Raw genomic sequence first — 15,619 nt, 5'->3', positions numbered from 1 at the left:
AACGAGGGGTTCGATGGGGTCAAAAGTACCTCATTCGGACCCCTCGTCGCTCCCCAAGATTAATGGAGCAGATGGCTGCACATGCCCGTTCTGCTTCATTCATCTCTATGGAGCTGACGGAGATCGCTGAGCGTCGCCCTTTTGCAGTCAAACAACCCCACCTCCTGCAATTAGTTTGCTCTGCCCACTCCATGCATCTGGCCCAGCCCTGCCTCCTAGATCTCTAGACAGCCAGAGAATAACATCACAATTAGGAGGAAGGGCTCAGAGTTCAGATTCATGGAACTGCAGGAGGCTGTGTTGCCTGAATGCATCATACAAAAAATTAAAGTATGATTTTTCATTCATGCAGCAACCTAGAAATATCCTAAAACACCTCCAATAGGCGCCTCTTCTAATAGGCAAATAACAAGTATCTTGCCCCCTGCACAAGATGTAGACATGTGTAAGATAAGTAGACACTTACTTGTCTAAACTCTGCTTTTAATACTGCATGCCCCAGGGTTGACTGCCACTGAAGTCTTCTGCCGCTGTGTTTACCAAGATAGAAAGTCTTAAAGATTTCCTGAAGTTTTACCATCTGCAGAGAAAGAGAAATAAAGAGACTAAAATATATATTCTACCATCACACACACGTGGGAAGTGACCTTGGAAAAAGGGCATGTGGCTTTGTGGCAAAAGGTAAATTAGCAAAAAAAATTAAGTCAATATGTCAACAAATTACCATATTTTTCAGACTATAAGCAGCACTTTTGAGCAAGAAAAAAATTCTTCCTAAAGTCTTCTGCCAGACTCTCCTGGCCCCTGTCCGAGAGATTGGTTGAAGTGCTTACAAAGCGTTTCACCCAATCTTATAATGAGCAGAGCTTCGGTACTTCTTTGTCTCTCTCCTTGCTTGTCCGACATGAGTGTTACTGCAGGATCTAGAGTAAGCAGGGTCCTTAACCCTTTTATGCTGCCAGGGAATGGGGCCAGAGAAGAAGTTGTGGCAGGGACTGTGTATAAAGAAGAACTGTGTGTGTGCGTGAGAGACACTGATTGTATGTAGCAGAGGCGTGTGCGAGCGAACGGCCGTAGCAGAGGCGTGTGCGAGCGAACGGCCGTAGCAGAGGCGTGTGAGAGCGAACGGCCGTAGCAGAGGCGTGTGAGAGCGAACGGCCGTAGCAGAGGCGTGTGAGAGCGAACGGCCGTAGCAGAGGCGTGTGAGAGCGAACGGCCGTAGCAGAGGCGTGTGAGAGCGAACGGCCGTAGCAGAGCTGTGCTTGTGTATGATCAACTGGCAATTTTTAATTAGTGTCATATTTTTCCTTTTTTTAGTCACTTCATCTTGGGAGCATCTGAAAGGCAGCGTGTAAAAAAATATGCAGTGAACCAAGACAACTAAGAGAAGGTTACAAGTACAACTCAACAGACTTAAAGGTGTGTTACGGGAATATGAACCTCTGACACAAAAACCACTAGGTGGAGTAACCACCTAGATAGCCGCCACTGGAAACTACAAGACTCATGATCCCTTAGTGGTCAGTAAATCCTCCTCCCTCTTATGCTCTGCTCCCAGTGATAATGTAACAGACTGTCCTGCCCTTCTACCATGGTAATGATGTGTAACTGCCATCACTGCACATTTCCTCACGGAGGTCACGTCCCACCACAACATCGGCCATACTGGTTTCACTGCAACCAACCAACTGCAGCCAAACATAGTGGTGATCACATGACCTGCCCAGGCAGGCGCAGGACATGTGATGTGGACATGTGACCAGTGGCCATCTTCTGTCCTGTGTCTGCTCTGCGTGGAGGATATCAATAAAGCGCCAGTAGCATTTTAATTCTTCATTACATTGTATGTCATCAGCATTTTTCTGCTAAGAGGAGCAAAATTTTAATTAACAGCTAATTACATATTAACTTATATTTTAAGGACCCATTTATATATGAATTATGCCGATTCCTGGAATGCCACTTTACACTTCTCCAGTAATTGCAATTATTTCCCTCTTTACACCACCTCCACACCAATTGGATATGGAGAATCGTGCCTCGTGCCTGCGCACCCGCTGTAGCCCAATTTTCTATTTTAGAAATAAATGATTACATAATGACAAAAGGTTATTCATAATGGAAAGATCTTTATGCCTACCTCTGTTGGTAAGTGGACATCCATTGGGGTATAGGTTGGCCAGTAACCCATTGTCAGTATATTGACCGTCAAGTCTATGTTGCCGGGGTCACTGTGATTCTGCATATACTGTGTAGTAAAATATCATATGAACATCTTTTATTCTTTCTGCATTTATACCAATGCCTTAATGAAACTACATCAATTAGAACATCATAAAAGATATTATGTTTTATTCCTCCAATATAAATAAAACTGTTCCGTGCAGTGTGTGTATAAGAGGAGTAAGACTTTATTCACACGACAAAGCGAAGTCTTGACCTTAAAAACAATTATCTTCTGATTTTCATGGCTGATTTGCATTTATTTCCCCATCTGTTTTGCATCCGTGTGTCACTTATAAATGACAAGTAGCATCTGTGTGACCGCAGGCAGCAAAGAAACCATCCAGCTACTAAATGAATACATGTACATTTATAATTATTCAGCACAAAGATATTAGGTCACATACTGGACCTGGGTCACCTGCCAGGCCAATTTTTAATAATTATTTTTATACACTTAATGTTCCCCAATGTTATTAATAGGTCATTAATAGATTTAACTATAAAACACTATGTAGTTTTCAGGGTAGCAACTGAAAGGAGCACATCATACCTGCTTGAATTGAACCATAACATCTTTGGATAACTCCATGTCTTTAAACATTCCCTCCAATTTACTGGTAAACGCTGCACCGCACTCTACAGGTAAGAAAATAAGAAGTCAGGCTATGATAGGGTATGCTCAGTAGCCTCATACTGGAACACAACGAAGGCTACTGTAAAGTATAGTACCAAATCTTGTTCCCTGGAATGTGGAATTAGTTATGGCTGAAGTCAGATTCAGAAAAAGTAACAATATAAAAAACTGGGTTTTTTTTTGTTTCCCCCACCGTCAAAAGATTAACTTTTTTATTTTTCCCAAATGAAAATACCATATATACTCGAGTATAAGCCGTTGTACCTAATTTTACCACCAAAAACTGGGAAAACCTATTGACCAGAGGGTGGGAAATGCATTGGTCACAGCCCCCTGTAGTGTAGAGCCTGCCCGCCCCCTGTAGTGTAGAGCCTGCCCGCCCCCTGTAGTGTAGAGCCTGCCCGCCCCCTGTAGTGTAGAGCCTGCCCGCCCCCTGTAGTGTAGAGCCTGCCCGCCCCCTGTAGTGTAGAGCCTGCCCGCCCCCTGTAGTGTAGAGCCTGCCCGCCCCCTGTAGTGTAGTGCCCATCCCTTGAAATATATCGCCTGCCAGCCCCCTGTAGGGTATAGCTTGTCGGTAAACAAAATAAACTGAGCACACCACCATTCCAGCTCCTCTTCGATCTTCATGCGTGCGGCAGGTATGCGACAGCTCCATGGGCAGCTCCTCTTCTTTCTTCATGTGCGCCGGCGCTAGGTCCGTGACAGCTGCCCACGGAGCTGTCGCCGACCTGCAGCACACATGAAGATAGAAGAGGAGCTGTACGGGGCAGATATAAGTATAAGCAGAGTGGGGAAATTTTCAGCACAAAAAACTCGGCTTATACTCAAGCATGTATGGTTGATGAAAAAGTGTTTGCCTAATTTTCTTGTGAGTTCTGTATTTATGGCTTTCACTGCGGGCTCCAAATTTTTGTGTTGTGAAATTGCTTAAAAGCGGTGATTCGGACATTTGGTCGCTATTTTTCATCTTGGGTGTTCACTGCTGGGAATAATCATTTTTAGATTTTGATATATTAAGAATATTGGATTGTTACCATACCCAACATGTTTCTGATAAATCAGTTCTAGAGAAAGTAGTGGTGTAGAAAGTAGTAGTGTACGTGCACCAATGAAGAGAACAGCTGAAAGCCAGATGTTGGAGTTCGATGCCGTGCACTACCAAAGCAGTGACGTGAGGCAGGGAGACTGAAGACAACTGAAGACGGTGAGATCTGAAATTTTGTTTATGAACACTGGACTGTTTAACTGTCTCCATTTTAATACACCTTTAGTTCAGTAGTTCATGATCTGACAGATGAGATTTTTATCTTCAATATGACACAAAGCATGTTTCTAGGTTCTATGGAACCCAAGGAAGGGGCACCACTGTCTGTGCCCTCTCCAAATAAAATGGCTGGTGGCAAAAATTGTGGGTATTAACCTTTTAAGTGCTTGGCCAAAGAGGCCTCTCTACAAACCTTAATACATACCATGTTTAAGTTTAGATAACATTGATTTCTCTGAATCAACAGATGCGCTTTTCCCAACTAACAGTCTTTTTGCAAGGTCCTTTTTATAAAACGCCTCAAACACATCTTTGCCTACAAGATATATGAAAACAATAACTTGCATTAGAATTATAGGAGAAATACACCAACATCAAATTTTAATATATTAGATGGAAAAGTGCATATGGTATATTTTTTTTTACATTTTTCTCATGCTTCTTCACTGTGTAAGATATATATAACATGTTTGGATTCAGACCCTAAACGCCAGCTGGATACCAGCATACTGGCAGTTTAGTGATCGCCTAACAGTTCCTGTTATTATAGTGCTTGTACAAACTCTCTTAGTCTGAGTCTCCCCAGTCTCTGCATGTTTGGAAATATGATGTGTTTTGGCCATAAGCAGGGCCCATATTGTAAAAAGTAACTCACATACCATGAATAAATCGAAAAATGATCATAATTTTATCAAGGCATCTCTCCAGTTCCTCATCTGTTGCTTCTTTGTTTCCAGAGCGAAGCTTAGAATCAACATATTTAGCTGTAATAAAAATAAAATGAACATAGTCAAGCCGATACAAAATGAATAGTTTTGGTTCTACCAGAACATTTTTTGTTACACAGTCCTGTAGAACCCTTTATTGCTATCAAAAAACAATAGCCAGACATTCTTTTCATGGGACTTAAAGGGGTATTCTCATCTGGGCATTTACATTTAATTTAATTAATTTGCCATATGTAAATATTTCTTCAATTGGATGTTAATAAAAAAAATGTTCCTGTGTGAAGATAATTTCTTATAAATGTAGTCATGTTGTCCCTTAGAAACGAGATAGCTTCCTCGGATACGACCACGTCACACTCTGGCATCAGTGGCCAGACATGCGATATAGAGTCCTGCCGGACCACCAGGATTCAGCGATCATTACCACAGGACGGCTGTGCGACATGTAGTAACTCCAGGACATTTCATATACAAAAACTTTTTGTTTCTTTGTGCAATCTCTCAGGCATTGGTGGCCGTATCCGAGGAAGCTATCTCGTTTCTAAGGGACAACATGACTACATTTATGAGAAATTATCTTCACACAGGAACATTTTTTTTAATAACATCCAATTGAAGGAATGTTTATATATGGCAGATTAATGAAACTGAATGTGAGTGCCGGGACGAGAATACCCCTTTAATGTTCGTATACATTAGTTGTAGAAAACAAAACAAAAAAAAAAAAACTAAAATAAGCCCACAAACCGTAGTCTATATGTGAAAATATCATGTGAATTTTGCCTGGGTATTTAAAGAGGACCTGTGACCTGTAAAAACTGCTATTTAAGCAGCTCCTAGTGCTACAACAGACGCAGCAGTGTTACACTGCTAGCGTTATCAGAACCCTCAGATTACGCTAGCAGACACTGCTGCACTGTACACTAGAAACGCCGGACCGCTTCCAGTGTACACTGTGACAGTGTCTGCTAGCATTAGTGTTCCTAGTGCTGTTTTTTTACAGGTGACAGGTCCTCTTTAAAGGTTCTCTTCCATGTAAGAATGGACATGCTCTAAGAATGACATATGCTTCCCTATGCACATGTATGTGACAGGTGTCAAAGACACCCACTTAGCCCCAGCTGTCCCGGTGGTATAGGTACAGTTACTGTAGCACCCCCGGACATCTTATATATAGACATACAGGGTCACATATCCAAAGTCTGGGCAGGTATAGGGCCTGCACTATGCATTGCGGCGCGGCTGTCCGATTCAGATATGGTGCGGGGAGACAAAAATGTGCTCACACACCATGCCCGCCTGATATGCATGTCTATTGCAGCCGTGAGCTAGCTGCCAAATTTGCAGCTAGCTCACGGGTGCTATGATGCGGACGTGTACATGGGGCCTAAGTGGCAAAGGATCTGGGCTTCTAGCACCTTTACTCTTTAGTTTATTGTGTGTAATTTATTACAGCAGTCAGAGGGATGAAGTAGTGTAGTCTTCTATACTATTCCATCTGTTTGTTATCAAATATTACCCAGACTGGATGCTCTTTGGCCTTCCTATGCTAGTAGAAGTCTATGGACACGTTTACCATATACATAGGGGATCTTCTGGCATACAATCTGACCGTGCTTAGAAAAACACAGGGTAGGTTTCTCATAGTGTCTGGTTTCTTTGACCACCAGTCTACTATGCTTGTAGAGCAAATGTGCAACCGATTTGTGCGACAGACGCATTAGGAGTCACAAATGTGCCATACTACAGTATGGCAGTATATAGGGACTCTCCACATTATCTTTTACAAGGTGCAAATTGCACACTGTAATACATAGTGTAAAATGAGTTTTCTGTGACCCAAGGTTGTCATAGCCTGGATGATGGGGAGCGTCAATCTAAGCCAACATGGCAGCACCCATGCTGCGCCAGCAAAGATCGAAGGGTCAACACCCACAATAGATTGCAGCAAACACTAACCAGCTATGGAGAGGGCTCAGCCGGTCATTATGGGGTTAAAAGAATCATACCAAAACCCTTTTTGGGAAGTATTCAAATAAGTATCCTATAGTTCCCTAAATTGGCATGTTAGTTTAGTTTTTTTGAAAGAAAAGGCATGACTTACTCAAAAGCAGGCTACATTTTACTTGGTAGATGTTTTTAAAACCGTTAAATCCACATTGTGTTCAATTTATAAATAATTTCAGCTCCTGTAGTTAAATTCACTTGAATTACACTTAAAGGGGTATTCCGGGAATATGAATGTCTGACACAAAAACCCATGATGATATAAATAAATGAATACAACAATTCCCTAATGTCATTAGTCACAAAACGGAGCATAAATAGTTTGATTTTATGATTCACAACATTTTATGTCCTCTCTAAAGTAGGTGGAGTTATCACCAAGATGGCCGCCACTGGAAAATACAAGTCCCATGATCCTTTAGTTCTCAGCAACTCCTCCTACCTCTCAGGCTCTGCTCCCAGTGATGACGTAACAGGTTTTCTTGCTCTGTTACCATAGTAATGATGTGTAACTGCCATCACCTCAACACTGGCCATACTGGATGCGCTCATAGCTCCCAACCGTCCCGATTTTGACAGGACTTTCCCGTTTTTCTTACCTCTGTCCCGCATCACGGGCAGCTATGAGATTGTCACGGATTTTCCCCCCAGGTCCCGCTGTGTCCCCATAGTAAATACTTTGAAAGCCTGAACTCACAGTACAGAATGGTTTCTACAGACATCGGGAGGGAATCCTTTTCAGAGAAGTGTCGGGCTTAGCGGAGAGCAGGGACCACGTCATCAGGCTCAGATCTCTATCCATATATGGTCACTGCATCTCCTAGGGTTCCCCAGAGCAGACATCGGGCAGGGAATCCTTTTCAGAGAAGTGTCGGTTTAGCAGAGAGAGCAGGGACCACGTCATCAGGTCAGATCAGTATCTGTCCATATATGGTCTCCAGGGCTTCCCCAGACACAAGCTCTTTATTTAATTAAACTAAATAAAGTTTTGGCCAGGCAGAGATTCGAACCTGGGACCCTCTGCACCAGAGACAGGAGCTTAACTAACTGAGCTATAAGCCCAGTGATACTTATCAAAGGATTTATGGTAACTAAGAAGTGTTATCTGCCATTTACACTGTGACACAGACTAATGCACTGATATATAGAGAGGGATCTTCTCAGAGATTATTATTGTAATTATTGAGACTATTATTATTATTATAAATTTTATTATTTTTATTATTATGGAGATGATTATTAATAATAGTAAAAATAATAATAATCTCAATAATAATAATAATAATAATAATCTCCATAATAATAATAATAGTCTCAATAATTACAATAACCTCTGAGAAGATCCCTCCCTATATACCAAGGCAGTAAATCTGTGTCACAATGTAACAATAGTCATAGTTCTTAGTTACCAAAATTCTACACCTTGTTAATCACTGAGGTTATAGCTCAGTTGCTTGGGGCACTGTGTCATTATTGTACATGGACACTGCAGGTTATGGGTTCAAATCCCAATGAGGATAATTTTTTTTTTTTTTTTTATTGACATGTTTTTTATTATTATAATATGGCTAAAATTTGGGGAGTGACCAGGGAGTGATTGGGGGTGTGGCTTAGGGGGATCGCCTTTTGTCCCTCTTTCCCGTTCACAAATGTTGGGAGGTATGGATGCGCTGCAACCAACGAACAACAGCCAAACATAGTGGTGATCACATGACCTGCCCAGGCAGGTGCAGGACATGTGATGTGGACATGTGACCAGTGCCCATCTTCTTTTTTGCGATGGACCGCGCAGAGGAAATCAACGGACTGATTAAAGGGCCAGTAGCATTTTAATTCTTCATTACAGTCTATGCCATCAGCATTTTTCTGCTAAGGGGAGCAAAATTTTAAATAACTAATTACATATTAGCTTATATTTTGAGTATGCATTTGCATATGCATTATGCTGATTCCTGGAATACCCCTTTAACTTTTCAGACTGCAGCCCTTGTAAAAGTCGTAAAAAGATCTCCATAAAAAGGGTGACAAACGAGGCACAGAGTCTTAAATAGATAAGGTGGCCAGTTTCTCAGGTCAACGTGAAATGTCACAAAAATGTTGCACCAGTTTTTGCGACAAAACTAGATGTGATAAATCCCCCAGCGCCCCTAATATGAACCACTTCTTACACCTTCAGGGAGTATTCCAGGGACATATGCCAGTATTCAGTTAAGTCTTGACCACTTTTTAAGTAAATATGTTTGTATATACACAATCATTGCGTCACTTTCTTGTGGGCTCATTTTTTACGGCTTTCACTGTGCGCTCCAAGTAACACCTCTGCTTTGTTATTTTGTTTGGTACAATCATGGTGATACCAAATTTATATAAGTTTTATAGTGTTTTAATAAATTTTAAAAAATTAAACGCATTTTTCGCCATCTTCTGACGCTAATAACTTTTTCATACTATGGAGCTGTGCGAGAAATTAGCTGACGTTTTCATGGCTACCATTTTGAGGACTGTGCGACTTTTTAATCACTTTTTATTAAATTTTTTATGTGATGCAAAATGGTGTAAAAGTAGCAATTTGGACATTTGGGCGCCATCTTCCGTTATGGGGTTCACCGCCGGCAATAACTGGTTTTATATTTTGATAGATCGGGCATTTTGAGACACGATAATACCTAACATGTTTCTGATTTTTACTGTTTATTACGTTTTACATCAGTTCTAGGAAAAGGGGGATGATTTGAATTTTTTTTTTAATGATTATTTTTGAAAACCTTTTAGAAAACTTTATTTTTTCACTATATTTCAGACCCTCTAGGGTACATTAACCCTAGGTGGTCTGATTGCAGTATATGGCATTTTTACACAGTATGAGCCAGTGGCTCATTGTAACGAAACTGCCGAAACCAGGCAGCCTCGGGTCTGACGAAGACACTGAACCATCGTAGCAACTAATCGGCGCACCCCAGGAAACAACGAATAGAACCAAGATAGCGGTGTCCACGCACCACTGTCTTTTAATTGCCGTCATGGATCCGTCAGCAGTGAAGGAATTGTTATTATTTATCAGCAGGGTTAATACCCATGATTGGTGCCATCACCGACCATGGGTATTAGTGGTGGGTGTTTGCTATAATATGCAGCAAACCCCACCTCTGTATGAAGAGGGTTCAGCCTGTGAGCTCTCTTCATACACCACCCACACAGACCGTGAAGAGACTAAACACTCCAGAAACAAATCTGTTATATAATGGCTACAATAATGGCTATTAGGTAAAAATATGTCAAGTACCTATCAGTTCGGCTGGCTTGTTTGCTCTCCTGTTTATATAGGTTTCAAATGAGTCCTTCATAACATTGACAAACTTCTCATTCTTCTGGAAGCAGACGTCAATTATATGGTCCACCTTATCCTTAAAATCCAGCAGTTCTTGTACCATGTCCTTGTCTTTTTCAGGATTCACAACTATGGAGCTCCCAAAATTCTGGAAACAAAAACATGACAGTATTCTGAATAAAAAAAGCTAAATATTAAGAACATTAAAGGGAACCGGGGAAACTGTTTTTATAGTAAGCCTTATCTTTAAAAAAAAAAAAAAAAAAAAAGTAAGTTAGATGAAAGTTAACCTTTCTGTATGCAGAGCTGTGTCCCTAGTCCCATGGGAGTGATCAGTGAGGAGTGGGGCATATATGTATGATGTCCTGAAGGGGGAAGCAACAGGAGTTTTTTAAAATTTTAAATCAATGCTTGATGGAGCCATTTCCTGAGGGTGGGAATAAGGACACAGCTCTGCATGCAGAAAGGTAAACTTTGAGCAAACATATATTTTTTGGGAAAAGCCAGTTTTACTATAAAAACTCTTTGGCAATGTGTACACTATTCTCTATGGGGACATGGGGTAGCCAGAAAAAGGGTTTCTGATGACAGGTTCCCTTTAAATACATAATTAATACAGTTTAAATGGCTTTTAACAACAAGCTGTGTTTAGTACAGTGATGGCCAACCTATGACACGCATGTCAGCACTGACACACATAGCCATTTTCAGTGACACACGGCTGCTGGAGAAAAATTGCTGTAGTGCAGTTGTCTGTTGGCGGTCGGTTAGCGATGTGGTCTGCAGCGAGCGGCTGCATCTCAGTCAGAGAGATCGCAGCTGCTGCTCCTGTCCTGCTCTGCGGAGGCCGCCCGATGACGCCAGAGTGGAGCGTGGAGACAGAGCAGCCCCAGCTCGCAAAGTCGCAACCTATGCTGTGCCCGCGCGGGAACATCTACACAGGAGCTGATGCGGCCTGAAGAGGAGTAACGGAGGTCCGTGGTGTCGTTGGAGCCTGTGCCAGTTAGGTAAGTTAATTTATTGAGTTGAGCTCTGCTGGGCTGGGCTGTGATGTACACTCTTTGGGGGGCACTTCTCAGGATACAAATGTCCTTAAAACTAGCTGTTGCTGGACTGCCACAGGTTCGCCATCACTGGAAGAATTCCCCCTCCCCCTCACTTATCTTAGTTCATGGAACCCCACACAAGTTAAATAACAGCAAGACCAACAAAAGAAACCAACTGACAGATTAACAAAGAAGTCACTAAGCAGGTAAGTTAAATAACTATACGTATTTGTTATTTAAACTCTAAATATCACAAAATTAGATTTTTTTTCTCAAGGTGACACACCACCCGAGTTATGCACGGTTTTTTGGCGAATTTTGACACACCAAGCTCAAAAGGTTGCCCATCACTGGTTTAGTAGCTGGCGACAAATGCACCACATTGATTCCTGTGATCAGTGGGTGCCCCAGTAACTTTCATCAGATCTGTGTTAAATTGAATAGATGCAGAAGAGCGGTGTGCTGTGCTTGGGTGTGACCGACAGGGAATTCTTAATTGGTGTCAAATATATGGTTTTTTTTTTTCAATGACTAAGTCTGGGGGGCATCTCATAGTATTTCTTATTCTGTCAAACAACTACACAAAATGTTGAAAAGAAGGAATTGAAATAATACTTACAGGAAACCTACCAATGGTAGGTGTAAGATGCAAATACCGAGCACCAGCTCAGGGTGAGCTGGTGCCGGAGCTTATTTTCGTTAGTGTCATAAACCGCTGTATCGCGGTTTAAACACTTTTTAATTTTTATAGCTGAAGCAGCTTCGGTGCACTGGTCGCGCGCATGGCGCGCCAAAGCTGCTTCAGCTATAAAGATTAAAAAGTGTTTAAACCGCGATACAGTGGTTTATGACACTAACGAAAATAAGCTCCAGCACAAGCTCACCCTGAGCTGGTGCTCGGTATTTGCACCTTACACCTACCATTTCAAGTGGTAGGTTTCCTTTAAAGGTCCGCTATATAGCACTATGTAACTACAGTAGCTTTTATGGCTCTATAAAGAAGCATGTGAGCTGTATGCATCATACATGAAACACAGAGAGGAGACCACTATGCAACACTTTCAATGTCAAATCATTGTTCCGTAATGAATAAAAAAAATATATATATTCATACTTTAATGTACTCGCCCCAGTGCTGCAGCAGGATTGACTGACCACCTCTGACTCGACTGAAGAGCTGATACATAAGAGTCAGGTCAGGGACTCTGTTCTCATCCAGCATGTTATTTAGACCTGTATTATAAAAACATACACATTTACTACAATTAAAAAATTTACATAGCAGTTACAATTAATTTTTCAACCTCAAAACAGAACAATTGGTGGAAAAACAGATGCAGGCTATATGTATTGTACATGACCACTCGTGCTACAACTAGCAACTACTACAGAAATGCCACAACAAACATTTACTTGCAGGTTGAAGGGGTTGGCCACTTTACCTCATGTTATTGTAATGTGTATGTAAGTGTGGTGGGCAGGATATCAGGTAATTTACAAAGATACATTGAAATCTTCAGCACCACTTTCTTGATATGTGAAGGGAAGCCTCCTGCCTTTTACCTCATCTGCCAGACATTCCTGTCCATATAATGGCCGCAGATGGAGGGTCATGTGATCTCTAACTAACCAAGAACAATCACCCTGCCAGGACCTTATGATAATATTCATGAATATAAGATCAAGGTTCTGGCAAACTTTACAACTACACAATTAGTTTAGATACAGATCTCTTAAAAGACAAGGTTAATATATCCAACCACTAATTTTCCCTATGGTTAACCACTTCATGCTCCTTGTTGTATATGTATTTCATAGAGTGCTAAAAAAAAAAAATGAAGAGGGCTTATCGCAGCAAATAACCAAATTCTAATACCCGTGCTAGCATCGGTCATGGGTGTTTACTCTTTCATTGCAGCTGTTGAAGCCACCAGTGGCAACGAACCATCTTTGTTTTGATAGTGCAATTGGGAGTGCACTGTGAAAGTCATAAAAACAGAGGCCACAAAAAAAATGGTGCAAATGCGTTTTTTCCACCAATTTCCCCGCATATGGAATTTATTTCAAGCTTCCCAGTACAAGGCATAGAATAATAAATACCATCACTGTGGAATGCATTTTGTCATGCAGAAATAAGCGCTCATATAGCAATGCACACAGAAAAATAAAAAGGTTACAGATTTTTGAAGGTGGGGAGTGAATTAATATAGAGTTAATATATTCCACTTAATAGAGGTACAAAACCAACGAAAAAGAAGAATTACCTTTTTGCAAGATGGCAACCAAGTGTTCTCCTAGTAGCTGTTTCTCCACACAGGCTATCAAAGGTTTACTGCATGAGAAAAGATGATATTAATACTGGAAGACTATGCAATATACAGTAAGCAACATCCCTTCTATGTGCAATGGTTTTTATTTTATGGGTGATAATGAAAACATTTTCTGTAAAATACCAATTCTCACTTAAGAAGCCACATGGGTGTCCTGGCCATCTTCCAAAATTTTTTATTATCTTTTTTATTTGTCTGTTCTCAGTAATAAATGACTTACTGTGTCCCGAGATCCAAATATGTAAGGACTCTGTCTACCTCTTCTTCTAAGCGCCTATTTACATGATGTAAATATTCAGGAATCTAGAAATAAAAATCATGGCATGAAACCAGATCAACAAATAGAATGTAAGTCAGACAATTCAATTTGTATACAAGCAGTGTGTGCAATAGTGAGGCTGAGAAATAAAGAACATAGAAGAACGGTCCCCTGTACCAGCGCTGTATCAGGCGCTGGCACAAGGGGCAGGTGGCTGTAGGAGGTAAGTAAAGGTTAATTGTTCTGTCGAATTGAGGTTAGCTGATGTCTTGAGTCAGTGCAAGGGTACACACTGATAACAGTGGGGGACATTTTTTCTTTGCATTTTTTAACAATGAGTTAACACCCAAGTTAATATAGCGTTAATTCATGCACGTGTTAACATGGTGTTAACATATGCATTTTGTAAACGCCATGTTGACAGCAATGTAATTAGGCAAATCTCCTCTTCTTAGCTGTTGTGATGCGTTTGAAAACACATGTGTTAACACCACAATGACCACAGCCTCATTTTTTGTCATCTCTCAGGGGTGTGACTAGACTACAGGCTACAGCCTCAAATACAAAATTTACAGAAGTGTCCATTGCTGCATATAACCCCTTCACATGGCTTGTGTCCTCTCCTGTATATAACCCCCTCACATGGCTTGTGTCCTCTCCTGTATATAACCCCCTCACATGGCTTGTATCCTCTCCTGCATATAACCCCCTCACATGGCTTGTGTCCTCTCCTGTATATAACCCCCTCACATGGCTTGTGTCCTCTCCTGTATATAACCCCCTCACATGGCTTGTGTCCTCTCCTGTATATAACCCCCTCACATGGCTTGTGTCCACTCCTGTATGTAACCCCTCACATGGCTTGTGTCCTCTCCTGTATGTAACCTCTCACATGGCCTGTGTCCACTCCTGTATGTAACCCCTCACAGGGCTTGTGTCCTCTCCTGTATATAACCCCCTCACATGGCTTGTGTCCTCTCCTGTATATAACCTCTCACATGGCTTGTGTCCACTCCTGTATGTAACCCCTCACAGGGATTGTGTCCTCTCCTGTATATAACCCCCTCACATGGCTTGTGTCCACTCCTGTATGTAACCCCTCACAGGGCTTGTGTCCACTCCTGTATATAACCCCTCACATGGCTTGTGTCCACTCCTGTATATAACCCCCTCACATGGCTTGTGTCCTCTGCTGTATGTAACCCCTCACAGGGCTTGTGTCCTCTCCTGTATATAACCCCCTCACATGGCTTGTGTCCTCTCCTGTATATAACCCCCTCACATGGCTTGTATCCTCTCCTGTATATAACCCCCTCACATTGCTTGTGTCCACTCCTGTATATAACCCCCTCACATGGCTTGTGTCCACTCCTGTATGTAACCCCTCACATGGCTTGTGTCCACTCCTGTATGTAACCCCTCACATGGCTTGTGTCCTCTCCTGCATATAACCCCTCACATGGCTTGTGTCCACTCCTGCATATAACCCCTCACATGGCTTGTTTCCTCTCCTGAATATAACTCCTCACATGGCTTGTGTCCACTCCTGTATAAAACTCCCTCACATGGCTTGTGTCCTCTCCTGTATATAACCCCCTCACATGGCTTGTATCCTCTCCTGTATATAACCCCTCACATGCCTTTTTTTTTAAGTTCTTCATAGCACCCAAATAACTGTACAAGTAACATTTCCCAAATGTCTGCTTTATGTTAGCATGGTTTTTTATGCATTTTTTCATTTTTCTAGGTTGTTATGGGGCTTAGAATTGTGTAGGAGGATGCACAGAGGATGCCTAC

General features: G+C 41.6%; 1 protein-coding gene across 3 annotated transcripts in view; it reads right to left on the bottom strand.

The window, feature by feature from the left end:
* The window catches only part of CUL4A (cullin 4A), a 30,958-nt gene that overhangs the window by 3,123 nt on the left and 12,216 nt on the right, over positions 1 to 15,619 (bottom strand). For all 3 annotated transcript variants that reach the window (XM_072135608.1, XM_072135609.1, XM_072135610.1), the window contains exons 9-17: positions 13,784 to 13,866; positions 13,498 to 13,565; positions 12,348 to 12,466; positions 10,143 to 10,335; positions 4,784 to 4,888; positions 4,330 to 4,440; positions 2,777 to 2,862; positions 2,141 to 2,248; positions 467 to 580 (exon numbers count right to left, since the gene is read on the bottom strand). In XM_072135608.1, the coding sequence (XP_071991709.1) occupies positions 467 to 580; positions 2,141 to 2,248; positions 2,777 to 2,862; positions 4,330 to 4,440; positions 4,784 to 4,888; positions 10,143 to 10,335; positions 12,348 to 12,466; positions 13,498 to 13,565; positions 13,784 to 13,866 (987 nt within the window). The remainder of the gene's footprint in view (positions 1 to 466; positions 581 to 2,140; positions 2,249 to 2,776; positions 2,863 to 4,329; positions 4,441 to 4,783; positions 4,889 to 10,142; positions 10,336 to 12,347; positions 12,467 to 13,497; positions 13,566 to 13,783; positions 13,867 to 15,619) is intronic.

The sequence above is a fragment of the Engystomops pustulosus genome, chromosome 2 (genome assembly GCF_040894005.1).
Source record: "Engystomops pustulosus chromosome 2, aEngPut4.maternal, whole genome shotgun sequence".
NCBI lineage: Eukaryota > Metazoa > Chordata > Amphibia > Anura > Leptodactylidae > Engystomops > Engystomops pustulosus.
Note: the sequence above shows the minus strand (reverse complement) of the source record. Positions and strands in the feature narration are given on the sequence as shown.